Here is a 17,495-nt window from a genome sequence, read left to right as displayed (position 1 = left end):
TAAATGCTAAATGTACTTACTGGTTATTAGTTATTTCTGGTGTGTTTTTCATTGTAGTGGCACAGCTACTCATAAACATTAATGAGTTAATCACCACTGGGAGATAAGGATTACTGTACATATGGGGTAACTGAAGGAGGGAAATTAAATCATTTGGTCAAGGTCAAAGAGAATACTTGCAGAGATGGAAATAAAACCTGATCTGCCAACTCTCTAATCTGGGCTTTATTAAAATCACTGGCTCTGATCCACAAAGGGACTTAGGCACCTAAAGTCTCTATTTAGGTACATAAATCCCAGGTATAAGCACCCCACTGCAACACAACCTCCCTCCTTCCCCCTCACAAACGCACAGCTGCCATACAACCCTGCAGAGGCCCAAACTCACTCAGCACCTACTTTTTCACTATAAAAATTCCTGGGGAGGGGGTGTCTAAGTTTCTGCCCCTGGGCATGTGCACAGCTGCCTCCCTCCACACACCTCTATCACATGTAAGCCACAGACCAGGTAAGCATTGGCCCACTTGTCTTGCCAGTGGGGCCCAATCAAGCAGGTTTGCTCAGAGCATGCCCAACTGGTCACATATTCACAGTCCAGTGAGAGGAGATGATGGTAGCCACTATAACTTTTCATCCAGCAGAGAGCAGCTGGGAATATGAGAGACCCAAGTCGAATTCCCCCTGGTTTTCTGATGTGGCGGAGCTGGCAGGATTACAACAGTCTGTGAGCCTGTCTGTGAAATGTGTCTAAACCATTAGGCTTTGTGGTGTGGCCATGAGAGTTTCTCTCAATCTCGTCTGTTGAAGTTGTTCCGCAGTGCGTAAATATTTAAATAGAGTTTGGTGCAGGGACAGTGTGTGAATGAAAATGACTCTCTTACTTCACAAATGAACGGCCTTCGTGCTGGCCTAGCTGGTGGTTAAAGTGGATGCTCCTTTAGCCTGCTCTGTGCACAGCAGACCATGTTCAGTAAATATGAAATGAGAATTGGGCCACTTGTAGCCCCCTCTATAGTCAGGTGGCTTGGGTACCGGCCCCACAGGCACGGAAGTGCTGGCTCAAATCCCTTTTTCTGCTTGCTGAGAAATGAGTGGCAGTGTGATCTATTACTGCTCAAGTGCACTTGAACTATATATTAACCCAGGCAAAGTAAATTTTCAAAGCCCTCTGTGGCATGAGGGTTAGAATGCTCACCTGGGCTGCAAGTGTGCCTAGATGAGTGGTTCCCAACCTTTTCACACATGCAGACCCTTTTTAACCTATTACAATTTCATGGACTCCCCCAAACAATCGATTTTTGCTAGTGGCCCAACTAAACACTGCCCGAAGCTTCAGGGGGTGTCCGAGTTAGTCTATTACAGAAAAAAACAACAAATGGTCTAGTAGCCCTTTATAGATTAACAAAACATGTAGATAGTGGTATGAGCTTTCGTGGGCACAGCCCACTTCCTCAGATTACCGGTCATCTGATGAAGTGGGCTGTGCCCACGAAAGCTCATGATTCCATCTCCATGTTTTGTTAGTCTATAAAGTGCTACCGGACTATTAGTTGTTTTAAACACTTCCCACCACTCTAATAGCTTTTGAACAGTTAGAACGGCGCGACCTATTAAAAAAAATGGTAAAAAGTGACTGACCTGTTTATAAGCCGACTCCAGAGTACAGTCACAGCTTGTCAGCTTCAGCATGGGCTGAGGGATGTGCAGACTCCAGGGCATGGAGCTTCTTGGGTCCCATTGGCTGCTATTCTCCTGCGCTGCTTCCTCAGCTCCTTTCACCTCTGTCCCCTGCTCATACTTGGAGTGAAGAAGCTTTCGTGGCTAAAGGGAGCTCTGGAGCAGCCCGCTCCTCAAGGGTGGAATTTTGGGAGGGTAGGGAGCAAGGACAGAGCGTTGGGAACATGGGATGGGGCAGCAGCTGTGCGCATTGGGTCTCAGCTTGCTTTTGATCCCGTTTTCTGGAAGCTAAGGGAGCGTGGGGAAAGCTCTTGCATTCTGTGCACACCTCTCATGCCTGGCTGGTGTGTGAGGGGCATGCACAGGACGCAAGCAATTCCCCCATGCTCCCTTAGCATGCAGGGAACAGGATCAAAAGCAAGCTGCCACCTGTAGTTCATGGCTGCTGCTCCCATCTCCATGCTCCTGGGGGGTGGGAAAAAGAAAAGTAAGGATCAGGTCCACTGCAGTGGGTCTGATCCTTACATTTAAAAACTTTCTGCTCCCCCCCTGCAGTGCCCTCGCAGACCCCCAGGGGTGCACAGACCACAGATTGGGAACCACTGCCCTAGATCAATTCCCTGCTCTGCCAGGCAAGAGGGCCTCTGGTCTGTGAGAGTACAACCCAACCCTTTGCAGTTATTCTTGCTTTTGTAATTAAAGAGGCATTGCTGGCGGGCAGTAACCCCCATCCCCGCAGCTCACTCTTGTCCATGGTCAGGATACACACCGACATTGTGGCAGACCACAGCGTACTCCCTTGATCTTTTGAGGGGTGTGAACTGGAGGCTCCCGCCTCCTGGGGAGAGTCACTGGTGAGTGATCCCTGTCTGAAGCTCCTTCCCATCTCAAGAAGACAACAGCCTCTTGAGAAAGGGAGGGGGTTCGTACAAGGATAGCCTACCACAAAAGGCAATCGCCTAGGAGGCAGGAGATCCCTGTGCAAGCCCCTGTTGAATAGGCAACCAGGGGACTTGAATCAGGTTCTCCTACAATCCAGGCAAGTAGCTTAACCACTGGATTAGAGAGTGAGGGTCATGGGTGGTGAGTGAAGCTGCTACCTGGGGAGACAAGCTCCCCAGCCCATGGCCCCACCCCTCTTCTGCCCAGGCCCTCTTCCTTTCCCATTGACTCCCCTCTTCTCTCTGCTCACCCATTCAGTCCAAATCCCTGAACCCAAATTTAGCAAATGACAGTTGGAAAAAATCCACCCTTTTTAATAAAAAATGGAGCATGTTTTGCACTAGCTGCTAGATTGTGCAGACTGGACATGAAGAAGGTACCTGATTAAAAGCACAAAATTTGTGAATAAAAAATATCAGTCACAGGTTTTTTTAAATATATCTTGAATTTTGTCAGAAATTTATTTGCAAAAACTTTGCAGGGAGGGCAAGTCAGCTGTCCAGCTGAATGCAACATTAAATATCATGGAATACATGATGCAGCCCTGCTCTTTTACATTTTCATCATCAGTATTACAAAGCTGATTTTACAAGTTTACTGTTCAGCCTTCATAAAGCAATCGTTCCAGGTTACTGCATACTTACACTGGCTGAAACAAAGACATTTTAAATGACTCAGAGTGGTTTAGTGTGTTCATAAAGTTCATTGCTTTTAGAAAAAGGGAATTTATGTTGTGTGATTTTCATAACAAGACACGTTAATGAAATTTCACTATATGTTTATGTTAAAAACATATTGCTAAAGATTTTAAGCATAAGAAAGGATTTTACTGGTGGAGGGTTCTCTTAAAACTAGTTCATCAAATAGTCAGAAGTAAAAAGGAAACTCATTTGTCCAGCTATCTGAAGGAAAAGGAAAGTTGTCCCTTTAAGGGCTCTCTTTCACCAGGGTGGGTGTGAAAAAGAAGTAGGGATAAATAGAAAGAATAGGAAGATTTTGAAAAAAGTTTTAAATTACAGTAATTAAAATTAAAATGTGTATTTAGAGAAGGGTGCTCTTTAAACCTCCCGCCACGCCCGGCGCCAGAGGGTGACATACTCCTGACGTCACCAGTTGACTCCACCCCTCCTGCAGCGTCGGTGCCGCTGCCGCCACCGAGGCGGTCAGCTGTTCCGCGGCGCGAGTACAGCGGGCACAATGCCGGTGCGCGCTCCCCCGCCGCCCGAATAGGGCTTTTGCCGTGGGGGTTTTAGTGCGGGGTTGCGGGGCCCCGTCACATATGGTTTCATACCCACTTAATGGCTCTTTCACAGGTTCAGTGTTAGGCTAATAGGTCTGGCAAGCTTTTCACTTTTAAACTAACAGATCCACGGGGCAGGGGGTGGGGGGTATTGGGGGCAAGAGAGTCACCAGTCTGCAAGCAGCAGCAGCCTTCTGTGGGAGCCTTTAGGAATGGCTAGGAAGAGGGGACAGGTTGAGCACTTAGACACAGGGAAGGCACTGCATATTGCCACCTCTTGTGTCTCATACCTGCCACCCATGAACTCACTTGTGCCCATACACAAGTCTCCTGCCTATGTTTCCTTCTTTGTAAAAGGAAGATAATAGTTACTTACTACTCTGGAGTACTCCTATCTTGGACAAAACCTTGGTTTTGTCACTGCCAAGGTGTGGGGGAAAAAATCAGTCCACAAGAGATTTGTAGCATGTGTTAGATTATTAAGATTATAAACCCAAATGCATCCCTAGGGCAGCTCCACTGCAGTCCTACCATCTTCCTTCAGGAGCTGAATTTTGCTCTAGATTTGAGTTTCTAATCAGACCCATAGCTGAAGCTTCAGAAGTTAACTTAGACATGGAGAAGCAGGGTCACAGATAAAGCAACAGCATTGTGGGGAATGCCGTTCAGTGCACATGCGGTTTCCATCAAACACTGACAGCATGTTGCACAAGTGAAGGGAAGAGATAGAGGAACTGGTAAACTACCTAGCTCCCTCCTGGGGGTTCTGGACATCAGTGTTCTACATGTGGCAGAGGAGTTGGTGTAACCTCACTCCACAAGCAACTTATGTGGGAAGTTGTGGGCTTTCTCCCCTATAAAGATTCACTCCAAGTTGACTTTTTAAATATCTTTATTTTTAGAAGATCAAACAATGATGAGGTTACTTGTTGAGATACAATATTGGGTTTTGTAAGACAGAAATGCCAAGGATAACAATTTGCAAATAAATAAATAGAGAAAACCAGAGTCTTTGCATAGTTCAGAAGTGAACAGTAGGGGGCAGCATTGTGAACATAACACGCACATCCATAGTTTTAGTCAAAAAGTTGCAGCTGGAAAAAAAAAACCCAAAGGACAAACTATTAAAAAACCATGTTTTAGGCTGAAAGGGAACTAGCTAGGTGTTTCTAATCAGATCATGCTGTAGAATGTGTGTGCTCTACAGACAGCCATCACATAATCTGCCTTGGCATTCCATAGCCCGTCATGCCAGACTGCGATGCGCCTTTGTTGCTACCCATCTGAAGGCCTATGACATTCTGTCCCCGACGAAGCTGCTCTTCAGAAAATCCTCGCCGATTCTGCTGTGCTTTCCTGTGCAGACACAAAAGCAATAGAGGGTCAACCCCGATTGTGCCCACATGATTTTCAAAAGCCCCAAGACTCTGCCCTCTCACAAGTATTCTCTCTGCACTGCAATACTTTATTTCAGTATCCCATGAAGTACACAATACTGGAAGCCTAACTGCTTTTCTACAGTGCGCACCATGATGTACATACCAGCCAAAGCCGTAGCAGTACCTCAGACCTTTATTGTACCATTCATTCTAGACTCCCCAAGTGAATACAAATATAATGACCTATGACATACTCATGAGAGGGTTAAGCTGTCAGTCATGTCTTGTAGACTTTCAGAAGGGGGGGCCACGGTTCATTTTAACGTATTTACATTTATAAAAGGGTTCATGAGCTCCTGGGTACTATCCTATCACCTAGCTAACAATTAACTATAATCAGATAATCATAGAATCTAGAACTGGAAGGGATCTCAAGAGGTCCAGTCCTCTGCCCTCACAGCAGGACCAAGCATCATTCTAGTTCATCCCTGACAGATGCCTATCTAACCTGCTCTTAAAATGGAGATTCCACAACCTCCCTAGGCAATTTATTCCGGTGTTTAACCACCCTGACCATTAGGAAGTTTTTCCTGATATCCAACCTAAACCTCCCTTACTGCAATTTAAGTCCATTGCTTCTTGTCCTATCCTCAGAGGCCAAGGAGAACAATTTACCCCCCTCCTTTTAGATACTTGAAAACCACTATTATGTCCCCTCTCAGTCTTTTCTTTTCTAAACTAAACAAGCCCAGTTCTTTCAGTCTTCCCTCATAGGTCATATTCTCTAGCCTTTTAATCATTTTTGTTGCACTTCTCTGGACCTTCTCCAGTTTCTCCACATCTTTCTTGAAATGTGGTGTCAAGAACAGCACACAATACTCCAACTGGGGCCAAATCAGCGCAGAGTAGAATGGAAGAATGACGTCTTCTGTCTTGCTCACAACACTCCTGTTAATGTATCTCAGAATCATATTGGATTTTTTTGCAACAGTGTCACAATGTTGACTCTCATTTAGCTTGTGATCCACTATGATTCCTAGAATCCTTCCTAGATAGTCACTTCCCCTTCTGTAATGATTCTCTCTCCCATAGAACATTGCACTTCTAGGAGAGATGCAAGCTGAGCCGAGACCTATTGAAAAAAAAACCCAGCCATATTTTTAATTTTCCCTTATTTTGTTTTTTTCAGAACCTGAAAAGCAAGCTACCTAAAATGCCATCTAAGGAGGATTTCTCTCCTCCCTATTTTTAGAAATTCTCTCAGCACTTAATTCTATCAGAGATTCATTTGCTCCTCATTTTATTTTAATTAAAGCCTTGGGAACCAATTCCCCATTAATCATTGCAGGCATTGTTCATTAGCTACAGGTAGTTGAATGTTACTATTAATAAAAACAGACAAAACTATGAATGAGATAGAAGAGATCAAAGGGAAATCCAAGCATGTTCTTAACAGCTGAATATAGCTACAGTTTACATTTCTTAGAATTATTCCTACCATAAGCACTTCCATGGGCAAGGTGTTCAGCATTTGGTATTTAGTGGTTAGATGGATAACAAGATCTCCTGCTACTTTTCATTCAGGGTGCTTAACATAGGCATGAGCAAAACATTTCATTAGGGTGTGCACCCAAAGAATTTTTTTTAAATGTACTCTTTGACCCCCATTAGCCACACCCCTGACTCCCATTAGCCACACCTCTGGAGGTAACACTTTCGGGGCAATATGGACACATGACCAGAAATAAAAGGTGTCATGTGACCCCTTCCCTCCCCAAAGACTTTTCCCACCATCCTCTTACCAACAGGGATTAGTTTGGGCCTCACCAACCCCCCCCTCCCCCGCCCATGCAACTATCCTGCAATTGCATTAACCCAATGTGTGTGACATTAACTCGGGGGGTGGAGAGGCTGGGGGAAGTGTTCCCTCTAAGAGTTTCCTCCCATGAGCATAATAAATTTTGTGTTGTGCACCAGTAGTGAGTTTGTGGCTTGTTTGGATGTGCCACTGTGGCACCCAAGTTATTAATAAATATCGTATGAACCTCTATCTTTCCCCTCTGCTGCTCTATCTCCTCTGCTTGCTCCATCAGCTCCCCTGGCACCTGCTGCCCCCCCAATCCCTCACCTACCTCTGCTGTCCTGACTCCTGCCCCTCTCACTGCCCTTAGCCTTCCTGAGACCTGCCCCCCTTCACCAGCCCTTCTCTCATACACTGGCCGCATGTTCTTGCGCAAGTACACTGACGTTCTCATGTATGAAATCAGGGCTTCTTGAGCAAGAACTATGATGCTCCCGCTCAGGAATAAGCCCTTTTGTGCAACTGTTCTTGCACAAGAGGCCAGTGTGGACAGGCAACATGAATTTCTTGCGCAAGAAAGCCCTATGGCTAAAATAGCCATCAACGCTTTCTTAGGCAAGAGAGCATCCACACTGCCATAGATGCTCTTGTGCAAAAGCACAGCTCGCAAGTACTGAGTTCATGTGGCTTGTTTGGATGTGCCACTGTGGCACCCAAGTTATTATTAAATATTTTTAAACCTTTACCTTTCCTCTCTGCTGCCATGTCTCCTCCCCTTGTTCCATCAGCTCTCCTGGTGCCTGCTGCCCCCAACTCCTCACCCTCCTCTGCTGTCCTGACTCCTGCCCTTCTCACTGCCCTCAGCCCTCCTATGACCTGCCCCCCTCCACCAGCCCTTCTCTCCCCCCTGTGCCCACTCCTCCAGTAGCCCCACTCTTATCACGTGAGCTACCCCTCTTCTAACACCTCCCTCTACACACCTGCCCTGCCTCTCTCCTCTGGTGCTGGTCCCTTCCCTTCAGGTATCTGCCCTTCTGCTTCACCCCCCGGAACCCTCTGGCACCTGCACCTTCTCTTACCTTTGCACCCTCCTGGTGCCTCCCCCTTCCCTCACTGCCCCTGCCCCCTTTGCCTTCTTTTTCCCTGATGCCCACCCCCTCACCACCCTCTGCCCCATTCCCCTCATGCCCCCCTGTGTCCTCACACATGCCTTGCTCCATCCCCGCCTTCCTCATGCCCACCCCTTCTTTCAAGCCTTCTCCCAGCACCTCTCCTTCTCCCCTTTAGATCCCAAAGCCCTTCCCCTCTCCTCTACTAGCATCATCCTATCCCCCCTCTCACTGACACCTCCCCTCCTGCCCTTTTCCTCATTGTCTCCACTTGGCCCCCTGGCATTTGCCTCTCTCCTACACCCTGCCCCTTGGTGCCTTCCCCTTTATTCTCCTGACCTGCCCCCCTCTTCTCAGCACAAGCTCCTTCCTCTCTGACCCTTACCCCCCTATTTTTCCCTCCTCTTCCAGCAGCTGCCAACTGGTATGTAACAGAGTTCTAGGGTCGCTCTGACTGTCACCCTTCTGGTGCTCCCCCTACTCTGTCTCTTAGGTTTCTCAGCCCCCTTTTGGGCCACAAACCCCCACCCCGCAGTCTCTGGTTCCTAAAGTTCCGGCAGTCCCCATCACTTGGTGCCTGCACTGGGTCCGACTCGTAGGGTTCCCAGGTAGACCCTCCCCCAAAGAAATGGACACACTTGATCTTGGGTGAGGAGGGGGAGGAAGAGCGAGTGGCTGGGGGGCAGGGAGTGGCTGGTGGGGGAGGGGGACCGGGGGAAGAGAGGATGGGAAGCAGCTCTGGGGGAGGGGGGCGGGGGCCAGCCATGCTGCCCGCAGCCTCGGCCCCCTCCCCTCCCCGAGGCCAGCCACACTGCTCCCACCCCCACCCTTCGCCCCTCCCCGAGGCCAGCCGCGCTGCCCCCGCCCCCGGCCCCCTCCCCGACCCTGGCTCCCTCCCCAACACCAGCCGTGTTGCCCCTGACCCCAGCCACCCCCCGAGCCAGCCGCGCTGCCCCCAATCCCCTGCCGGGGCAGCCCCCTGCTTCCCGCCCGGGGTTTAAACTCACCTCGCTTGATGGGGCGGCCGGGTGACGCGTCCCTGCCACCTCTTTCCATGGGGTCCTAAGACCTGCCGGTTTTGGCCACACATGCATGGCAAACCCGGCGCGGCGTCCATTCCCCAGAGCGCCGAAGCGGTGCTCCTTCGCTCATGCCCCCTTTGAAACATTAGGGTGTGCCTGGGCACACCTGGCACATCCCGTGCGCACACCTATGGTGCTTAAATGAAATATGAGGTACATAGGAGAGGCTGCTTCTGCCGTCACTAAGCTTGTACATTGGTTCAGCTCCTTTGGGCTTGATTCTCCATTGCCTTGCACTTCACTTCAGTGTAAAGTGAGTGTAAAAAGCCACCATGCTGACATGGTGGCATTTTACTCCTACTTTGCACTCACACGAATTCCTATAAGAATCAAACCCACTGACTTTTAAGGAATTATCAGCACAGAGCAGTGAGAAAAATCAGAGTTTGAATATCTACGGTTTTATCCACGTATGCAAATGTCACGAGTTTAACTGAAATGAGTTTTTGAATCTATGCAAATGCTTGCGTGAACATGCTTAATTTAGTTTAGACCCGGCTTTGTTCACTTCATCTTAATTCAAGTAAGACCAGGCCTCAGACTGGGTCTTTCTAAAATTCTGGAGGACCTAGATATCTCACTCAAGGCTGTCAAAAATTCCCAGTCTAAGAGGGGTAACCATATTTGTCTGTAACTTTACAAACAACGAGTAGTCCTGTGGCACCTTAGAGATTAACAAAAATATATAGGGTCATGAGCTTTCATGATTAAGACACACTTCAACAGATGAGTGCTCATCTTAGCCATGAAAGCTCATGAGTCTACATATTTTTGTTTGTCTCTAAGGTGCCACGGGACTACTCATTTTTAAAATATTTCCAGGACATTTTGGGAAGGCTGTTCAGTCCCCAGTTAGTTTCCTAACTTCATGCTTATAGGCAGACAATGTACCAACCATCCATTGCTTGGCACTTTACCTGTGAAACCAGCACGGGTCCCCTCTGTAACATCCATCATCCTTCGTGATAGCCAAGCTGCCTAAAGACATTAAGGTTCTCTGCACAGCAGCCATGTCCTTCCCTAAAAAGCCAGAAGTTGAAAATCATTTTTAAAAATCTGCATATGAAGTAGATGATTTCAGGACAGCAACACCATTTTGTCAGCACCATTTAGCACCTTCACGGAGGTCTCCACCCAACGAATTAATTAAACCTTGCAATGCCACTGGGAGGTAGGTCAGCATAATTATCCCTGTTTTACAGATGATGTGACTGAGACAGGGACTTTGACTGACTCGCCGAAGGCCACGAGAGGCGTATAAAACAGAGATTAGAATTCAGGGGTGCGTGGCCCCAGTGCCATATTTATTTTGTTACAGTAGCTCGGGAGACAGCATGTATAGTGAGAGAGCTTTCTGAGTAAAAGATACAAGTTTAAAGTCACGTGTGCCTTTAGGGGGTAGGTTTCATTATGAAAACCCATCCCTGCAACAACAGAGATTGCTCAAGCACTCAAGCATTAGGTGGATACAAGAACTTCTGCGTTAGAGACATCACTTTATACAAAAAATCCTGAGTCAGAAACCCAGGACCATTCACTAATAGATGCATGCCCGGCAAAGAGCAATGACATTGATAACTGCGTAGTGCTCCGTTACCATTTTATCATCAGTGTGCAAATTAGTATGTGACACATTATCCCACCCTACAGTTCACACCCCTCTGGTGCAGACTAAGGCACTGTGTAAAAAAATACAAAAAACAAAAAAACAAAACCTGTGACTCAGTTTCACATCTGCAAAATGGGGAGAATTATGTTTACACAACTTTATGAAGCATCTGGAGATTCCTGGGCAAGATTCCACTGCTGAGAGAGCATACTCCAATCCTTCCACAGTCACTATGCTCTTAATTCTCACCAGGTTTTGCCAAAGTATCCATCCACTAATTCAGTGATTCCATTTAACAGCTCCCTATATCATGCCATATCAAATTCAAGCTCCTTGTTTTCACTTTCACAACTCTGTGTCACTCCAACTCTATTTTCCTTCCTTCAACTTCCATCTCCCTCACTGTCCATGTCCCAGAGTTATTCTTCTTGAAGTTCTTCCCCTTCCCATTCCATATTTTGAAAACATAAAAATGGCTCTTCAACAAAGTTTTCTCTTCTAGGCAACACTTTACAGTTCTGTCCCTACTTCCAGAATTGGCTCCTTTCACCTTTCTTCTGTGTGTTCCAGGGGGAGGGAGGAAACGAGTACAGAATCAAACTTTCTTTTCCTCTACATTTAGTAAAAAAAGCCCTGAAAAATGCTATAGAAAAACGTGCCTTCATTTCATTTTTTTTTTAAATCACATAAATGGAAATGTTTGACCAGATTTATCCTTATTGTGTTCTGAGCCTCTGAAAATATCATTCCCTATGTGCTCTTTCTTTTCTCCTCCTCACATCCCACTTATGCTATGATTCCTGTCTACCTTCTTCTCCACCCCAGTGATTCCCCCTTCCCTCTTTCCTGAACGTCAATTTCAGGTCTTGTCTGTCTTTGACAGTAAGCTCTTCAGAATGGGGAATTTAAGGTTTTAACTACACTTGAAAATTTACCATTCTAGATATATGCTGTTTCATAATAAACAATAAAAATAGATTTCTCAACTAAGCCTATTTCCAATCAGCCACTGCTAAGGAAGCCAATGAAACACAGAGTGTGCGCCTGAAAAGTCAAGCCTACTGTTTTACACATTTATATTCCACATTTCCCTAGCAACGCACAGATTAAATTAAAGAATATGACTTACATAAACCTTCAGACACAAAGCACCTACAATTTGTGATGAGTAAGGTCCCTAAGCTCAATACATTTAGCAGCTTCCAACTGTATTGAAATTGCCCATATTATTGCCCTTTTAAGTTGATAGGAATTACTAGAAATGTGGTTGTACTGTTTACCATCTTTAGCTGACTGAGGATTGAATGCCAGAAATTGGGAATGGGCAACTCACTATATGAATGCCCATTCTGTTCATTCCCTCCGAAGCACCTGTCATTGGCAATTGGCAGAAGTCAGGTTACTGAGCTAGATGGACCATTGGCCTAACCCAATACGACTGTTCTTATGTGGATCCAAACATTTGTATCTACACAGGGCTCTAAGAGTAAGATAAGGTGCTAGTGCAGGTGCAGATTGAGTGCGGATCGCAGGTCAGGTACAACTTAATGAACGCAGACGCAGGTCGAATGCAGATCCAATCTTTTGTATCCATGCAGGGCTCTGCATATTTTATTTGCAAGGGATAATTTGCTTATAAATTGTCACCTTGACCACAAACTGGAGCAGCTTTGCTCCTTGCTTAACATAGGGCAATCTGAAAGACTGATCTCTCTCTCTCTCTCTCTCTCTCTCTCTCTCTCTCACACACACACACACACACACACACACACACACACACACACACACACACACACACACACACACTTAGAATTATGGGCTCCCTAAGGTTGCAGATGTACCATATGCTGTAGCAGATGCTAAGTATAATGTAGCCCATGTGACATTTCCCCAGGAGCAAGCACCACAGTGGCTGGAGAGGAGAAGCAGGGATGGGATGAAGCGTTGAAACTGAAAGAACTGGAGGATGATGGCAATTTTAAAAACAAAAGACCAGTAGCAAAACGTCATGATGAGCCTGCCTGAGCCATCTGTAGCCTCCCCGTACCTACTGTTCTGCTTCATCAGGCTGCCACCAAAGCTGTGCTTTAACTGGCAGTAGGGAGTGAGAGAAGTGACACAGGAGAAACAGATGGAGGAGCGGATGATTGTCACATAATGAAAGAAAGACACAGCCAAGACTGGGCTTCGAGCTACCTTTCTGACAAGCCTGGTGGAGAACATGGAATGTGAGTAAAGGCTGTAGCTGTGTGTGGAGACCAAACATCACTGTGCAAAGAGGGCAAACACACAAGGATACAAGCAGTTTAGGAAAGGTTGACAAGAAGTTGAAAGCCAGAGGCATCACCACTGCGGAATTGTCTGACAGACAGTCTGGAGCATCATAGTGAAGGCAGATGTAGCAAATATATATTTGGGATGTGAACAAATGAGACCTCATCATACCTAAAATACATGACACTGCACATTCTCAGCCCTCCCTCAAGCCAAACTCAACAACTCAAGACTCTAAGATGCAGAAAAGTTTAGTTAAAAATCTCTCTCAGACCCCACACCACACTTGTGAATACACAACGGGGCTTTATCTGTCTTCCCCTCACTCTCTTTCGCCTCCCCTGAATCACGATCAATATGATTGGCAACATCTTTTCTAGGACCTTGCTGTCATTTCATCTCAAGCTGATAAGCCCTTGTACAATGAACGCTGGTACATATGGACATATGCACAGCCTAGCAGAAGAGCTAGACACTGCCTGTGCTAGGAGGAGGGCTTCTAAGTTGTCCCTAAGAAAAAAAACTGTTGTAAGGAGTAGAAATCTTTGGGCCTTCACGCCAAGTGTTTTTATGGGATCAGCTTCAGGGAGAGAGGGACTATTTTGAAGGGCATCACTGGACCAGAAGCCTCAAAAATGTAGATAAAGATCCAAAGCTGCATTCTCTGCACTCTTTGAAGTTGACTTACTACTGACTTGATCTACCCTAAAATATACTAAGGAAATGCACTGAAAGAGAGCAGGTAAAGTGATCAGGATGTTTGGGAACGGAGTGCAAAATAGCCTCCCATCCCAACAAGTGCAAGAAAGAAAAGAACTTACGGTGATGGCACCACAAAGGGGAAGGTGGGTGCAGGCTGGTTTGCTGTGTTTGAAACAACCTAACAAGTAGTGTATGTGTGGTGGGGTTATTGTTGGCTGTCTGTTATGAAGAGTCTTGCAGAAAAAGCTGTTGGAAAAATGTTAATGGCAAAAGGGGCTGATCATCGGGCCATCCTCCTTTGTCTTTGATTTAGACAACTCAGAGCATAGCTTATTCCCAATCAACACTAGGGTTCACACTCCTATTGCAGAGGACAACCGGGGAATTTTTTCTGGTATGTGAGCATGCACGCACTGCACGCATGCACATCCCCTTTCCCCGAACTGCTGAAGCATTTCCATTTTCTAACTCTTCTCAATGAAGAGCCTCAACAATGAAATAACAGCAGTGCCTCAAGTCCCAACTACAGTGAAGGGGGAGAACTTATGTAGAGACCAAGCCTGGAATAACAAGGGGCATTTCTTTCAGGACTGAGATACATTGGAAGACCTGAGGGTACCCAGACAGGAAAATAGGGTCTGCAGAAGAAGGTTGAGAGGCATTGGGCTACAGAAGAGGGTTGAGAGGCATTGGGTTCCCACAGCAAAGCCACACCTGCATTGGGTGTCTCTACTGTGTCTGGTCTCACTTGTGCATGTCGAAGGGCAACAACCCTTCACTAGTGCCCTCCCTGCAGCCTCCCACCCTATTGCAGTGAGTGACCATTTACAACAGATCATTTCCTCCATACATTGCTTTGTTCCCTCTGTGTCTGCCTTTCACCCCCCCCCCCTCGCCCAAATCTCAACTCCTGTCTTCAGTGATGCTAAGTACTTTGAGCCCTCGCACTGTGTTCCATGATATGGCACTTTACTTAGAGATGCCCAAGAGCACATGTAGGAGCACTAGAAAGTGATGGATCATCACATAGGAAGTAAAAGGCAGCAATATGAATAACCTGTCAGAAAAAAATCATAGGTTCATGGGAAAATAATATAGACCACTTCTAGTTCCCATGTGGAATGGAAAAAATCTTCATAGACCTAAGCTATTGCAGACTCACAGGGGCATTTTCAGGTTTTAGCTGAATGTTTCCATAGTGATCTTTTTAAGGAGGATTTAATACTGGTGAAAAATGTTAGGCTGACAACTCTGGAAACCTAAATTTCTTGTGTGTCACTAGTGATTTTTCCTTTTAACTAGTCATGATTAATGTAAAAGACTTTGTACAAGCTGAAAAAATGCACATATATTTTTCCCTGAATGGGGTAGTGATTTTTTTTGATTCAGTTTTACAGGTAAAATGTAAGCCTCACTCTCAATTTGAAATATTTGATAAAAGCTTGCCACGGGAAAACAGAGTTCTCCCTATTTGTTATTAGGAGATATTTGCTTGGAAATACACTTATTTTATTCCATTTATGGCTTTGTTACAATGATGGCTTTTGGGTAATACATTAACTTGAAAAGATTCCATTATGTCCTTAGGGTAATATAAATCCCTTGGAGGAGATAATGCACCACTGGAAGAGAATGGTAATGAGGTAAAGCAAACAGAAGCTAAAGATAATTACATTAAATATTTTTTCCCCTTGGATAAAACGCACTCTTAGCATCAAAGCAGAGCAGAATGAAGACTGCAAGCTCATTTTCAGTATCATTATTATTTTTACCTTCCCATAAATCCACTGTCTGGAAAATATCTGTTGTTCTTACTCCATAGATTTCAGCAGCTTTTAAGAATTGAGAAATTTGCTCCATCTGCTTGAAAGCCATTTTTGATTCAGAGATCTTTGGAATGGGTTCTTTGCCCTTTGGATGTAAACTGTTTATTAACTTGCACAACAGCTAAGAGATAAAATAGGAAACAGAAGTTTAAAAAAAATCAATTAGTTCCAGGTCACTAAAGCAGAAGACAATTTCTGTGTATTAGATTATGCAGTGGGAAGCTCTAACATGGGTAGAATCTCTCAGAGAAATCATTTCTTTAAGAAAAAAAACCTGTCTATACCAGTGGTAGTTTTCTGAGTGTATTAAAGTGCCATTACAGCTTTTATTAAATGGTACTGATAACCTGATCAAACATGCATTGAGCTACTGCAAGAAATAAAACAATTATTTACTAGAGGTTATGTAACAACTGGCAGTAGTGGGGGGGGGGAGGAAAACAAAGCACTATCAATTGAAATACTGTTAAAGCAAGGTTGGCAGAGTTTCAGTCATCAGCCAGTAGCCAAGTCTTGCTGCCTAGTGCAAACAGCAGCTTTTTTGTGTGTTTATCTGATACACCAATGAAATACAACATAATAGCTCAAGAATTATTTCCAAGGAGAAAACACTATCACAAAATCAAATGAATCTAAGTCCATGTGTATTACACACAGACACACAGCAACACTTTTGTTTTCTTAGCAGAAAAGTACCAACTTGATTGGAAAAGCAAATCTGTTGTTATTCTATGAGAAATTATAGAGAAGGAGGGACTGAAACCTAATATACATATCCCAATACATTGAAAGAAAAGTTATTCTGAAATAGCAAAAATCTCCTGATCAAAAGGAACCCTCTAATAGTACAGTCAACAGTATATACTATATATATATGTATAATAGAATATACAAAAATAACCTATACCTCATGCCAGTGCAATCAGATCAAAATACAGAGTTAGGGTATAGATGTTAATAGATTAGGATTCATTATACACATAAAAATAATGTATATATGAAATTAGATCAACACTTACTGTTCCATCCATTAGCCATTTCTGAAAATTTTGCCTTCCGGGAGGTGGATGCTCTATCTTTTCACCGCACTGTATTATAATCCAGTCCACTAGCTTGTTCTCTAATTCCAGGTCATATTTCTGTTCAATCTTTTCCTGCACTTCTCGGCTTAAACCATAGCTTGGTCCTCTGTTAGCCATCTCTGGAACAAAAATACAAATTGTTTATTTATAGGGTTCCGATAAGATAGGTTTATGTATATAAAACAGCCCAACCTATACGTCAATGCAGATTGACTACCAAAAATCAGAACAAAAGCAGACATTGTCTTTAATGGTTTTACAGGGAGAAAAATTAAATAAAGTCATTTTCTCACAGCCTAACAACAAAAATCAAACTGCAGTTTAAATTAAAATAGATTGCAAGTCAGATTTCTGCTATAGCAACAAGAAGATTATAATAGAGTTTCAGATCAGTGTCACGACTGCCAGCAAATCCAGAAGTACTTTAAAATTGCCTACATAATACTTGCTAATAACAAGAAGACTATACATGGGAACTCAAGGGATCCTTTCAGAGATGCAATCAGGCAGTGAAGCTTAGAAATCCGGAGACCATCGAATGGAAAAGCACTGAGAAATTTAAGAAGAGAAGAAGGCTGCTGTGCGACCCTGCTGCTGCAGCATCCTGATTTGAAGAACAGTGTATTGATTTGATTTTCCTCACATATGAGGAGGGTCAAAGCAGGGGCGTTGCTAAGAGCCATTAAAAGGCCTGCCTACTCAGCATAGCCAAGGAGAACACTCTCTCTCTCTAATCTGCAGTCTGTTTAAGTGCCCACTTCTCCTGTTCGGT

The 17,495-nt window shown here is 44.9% G+C and overlaps 1 protein-coding gene across 2 annotated transcripts; it reads right to left on the bottom strand.

Annotated features, from left to right (window-relative positions):
- Positions 1 to 4,733: 4,733 nt before the first annotated feature.
- Positions 4,734 to 17,352, bottom strand: TAGLN3 (transgelin 3). Of its 2 annotated transcripts, none has more exons than XM_006116818.5 (5): positions 17,193 to 17,352; positions 16,661 to 16,842; positions 15,588 to 15,762; positions 10,148 to 10,250; positions 4,734 to 5,215 (listed from the first exon to the last, which is right to left on the bottom strand). In XM_006116818.5, exons 2-5 carry the CDS (start codon positions 16,838 to 16,840, stop codon positions 5,074 to 5,076), a joined length of 600 nt encoding a protein of 199 aa, XP_006116880.1. In that variant the 5' UTR covers positions 16,841 to 16,842; positions 17,193 to 17,352; the 3' UTR covers positions 4,734 to 5,073. The 2 variants fall into 2 exon arrangements, with proteins under 2 accessions (XP_006116880.1, XP_006116881.1); XM_006116819.5 differs by having other exon boundaries at positions 17,162 to 17,347.
- Positions 17,353 to 17,495: the final 143 nt, after the last annotated feature.

Source organism: Pelodiscus sinensis, chromosome 1 (assembly GCF_052426305.1).
Source record: "Pelodiscus sinensis isolate ZL-2025 chromosome 1, ASM5242630v1, whole genome shotgun sequence".
Classification (NCBI taxonomy): domain Eukaryota; kingdom Metazoa; phylum Chordata; order Testudines; family Trionychidae; genus Pelodiscus; species Pelodiscus sinensis.
The sequence above is the reverse complement of the archived record's forward strand: the minus strand, read 5'-3'. Positions and strand labels throughout refer to the sequence as shown.

Bases quoted from the DNA above. Each gene is read 5' to 3' on its own strand.
- TAGLN3 (XM_006116818.5), bottom strand. From the start codon at position 16,840: ATGGCTAACAGAGGACCAAGCTATGGTTTAAGCCGAGAAGTGCAGGAA. The intron at 15,763-16,660 runs GTAAGTGTTGAT...TTTATCTCTTAG, and splicing joins AATGGCTAATGGATGGAACA to CTGTTGTGCAAGTTAATAAA. The intron at 5,216-10,147 runs GTAAAGTGCCAA...GTGTCTGCACAG, and splicing joins GACCCGTGCTGGTTTCACAG to GAAAGCACAGCAGAATCGGC.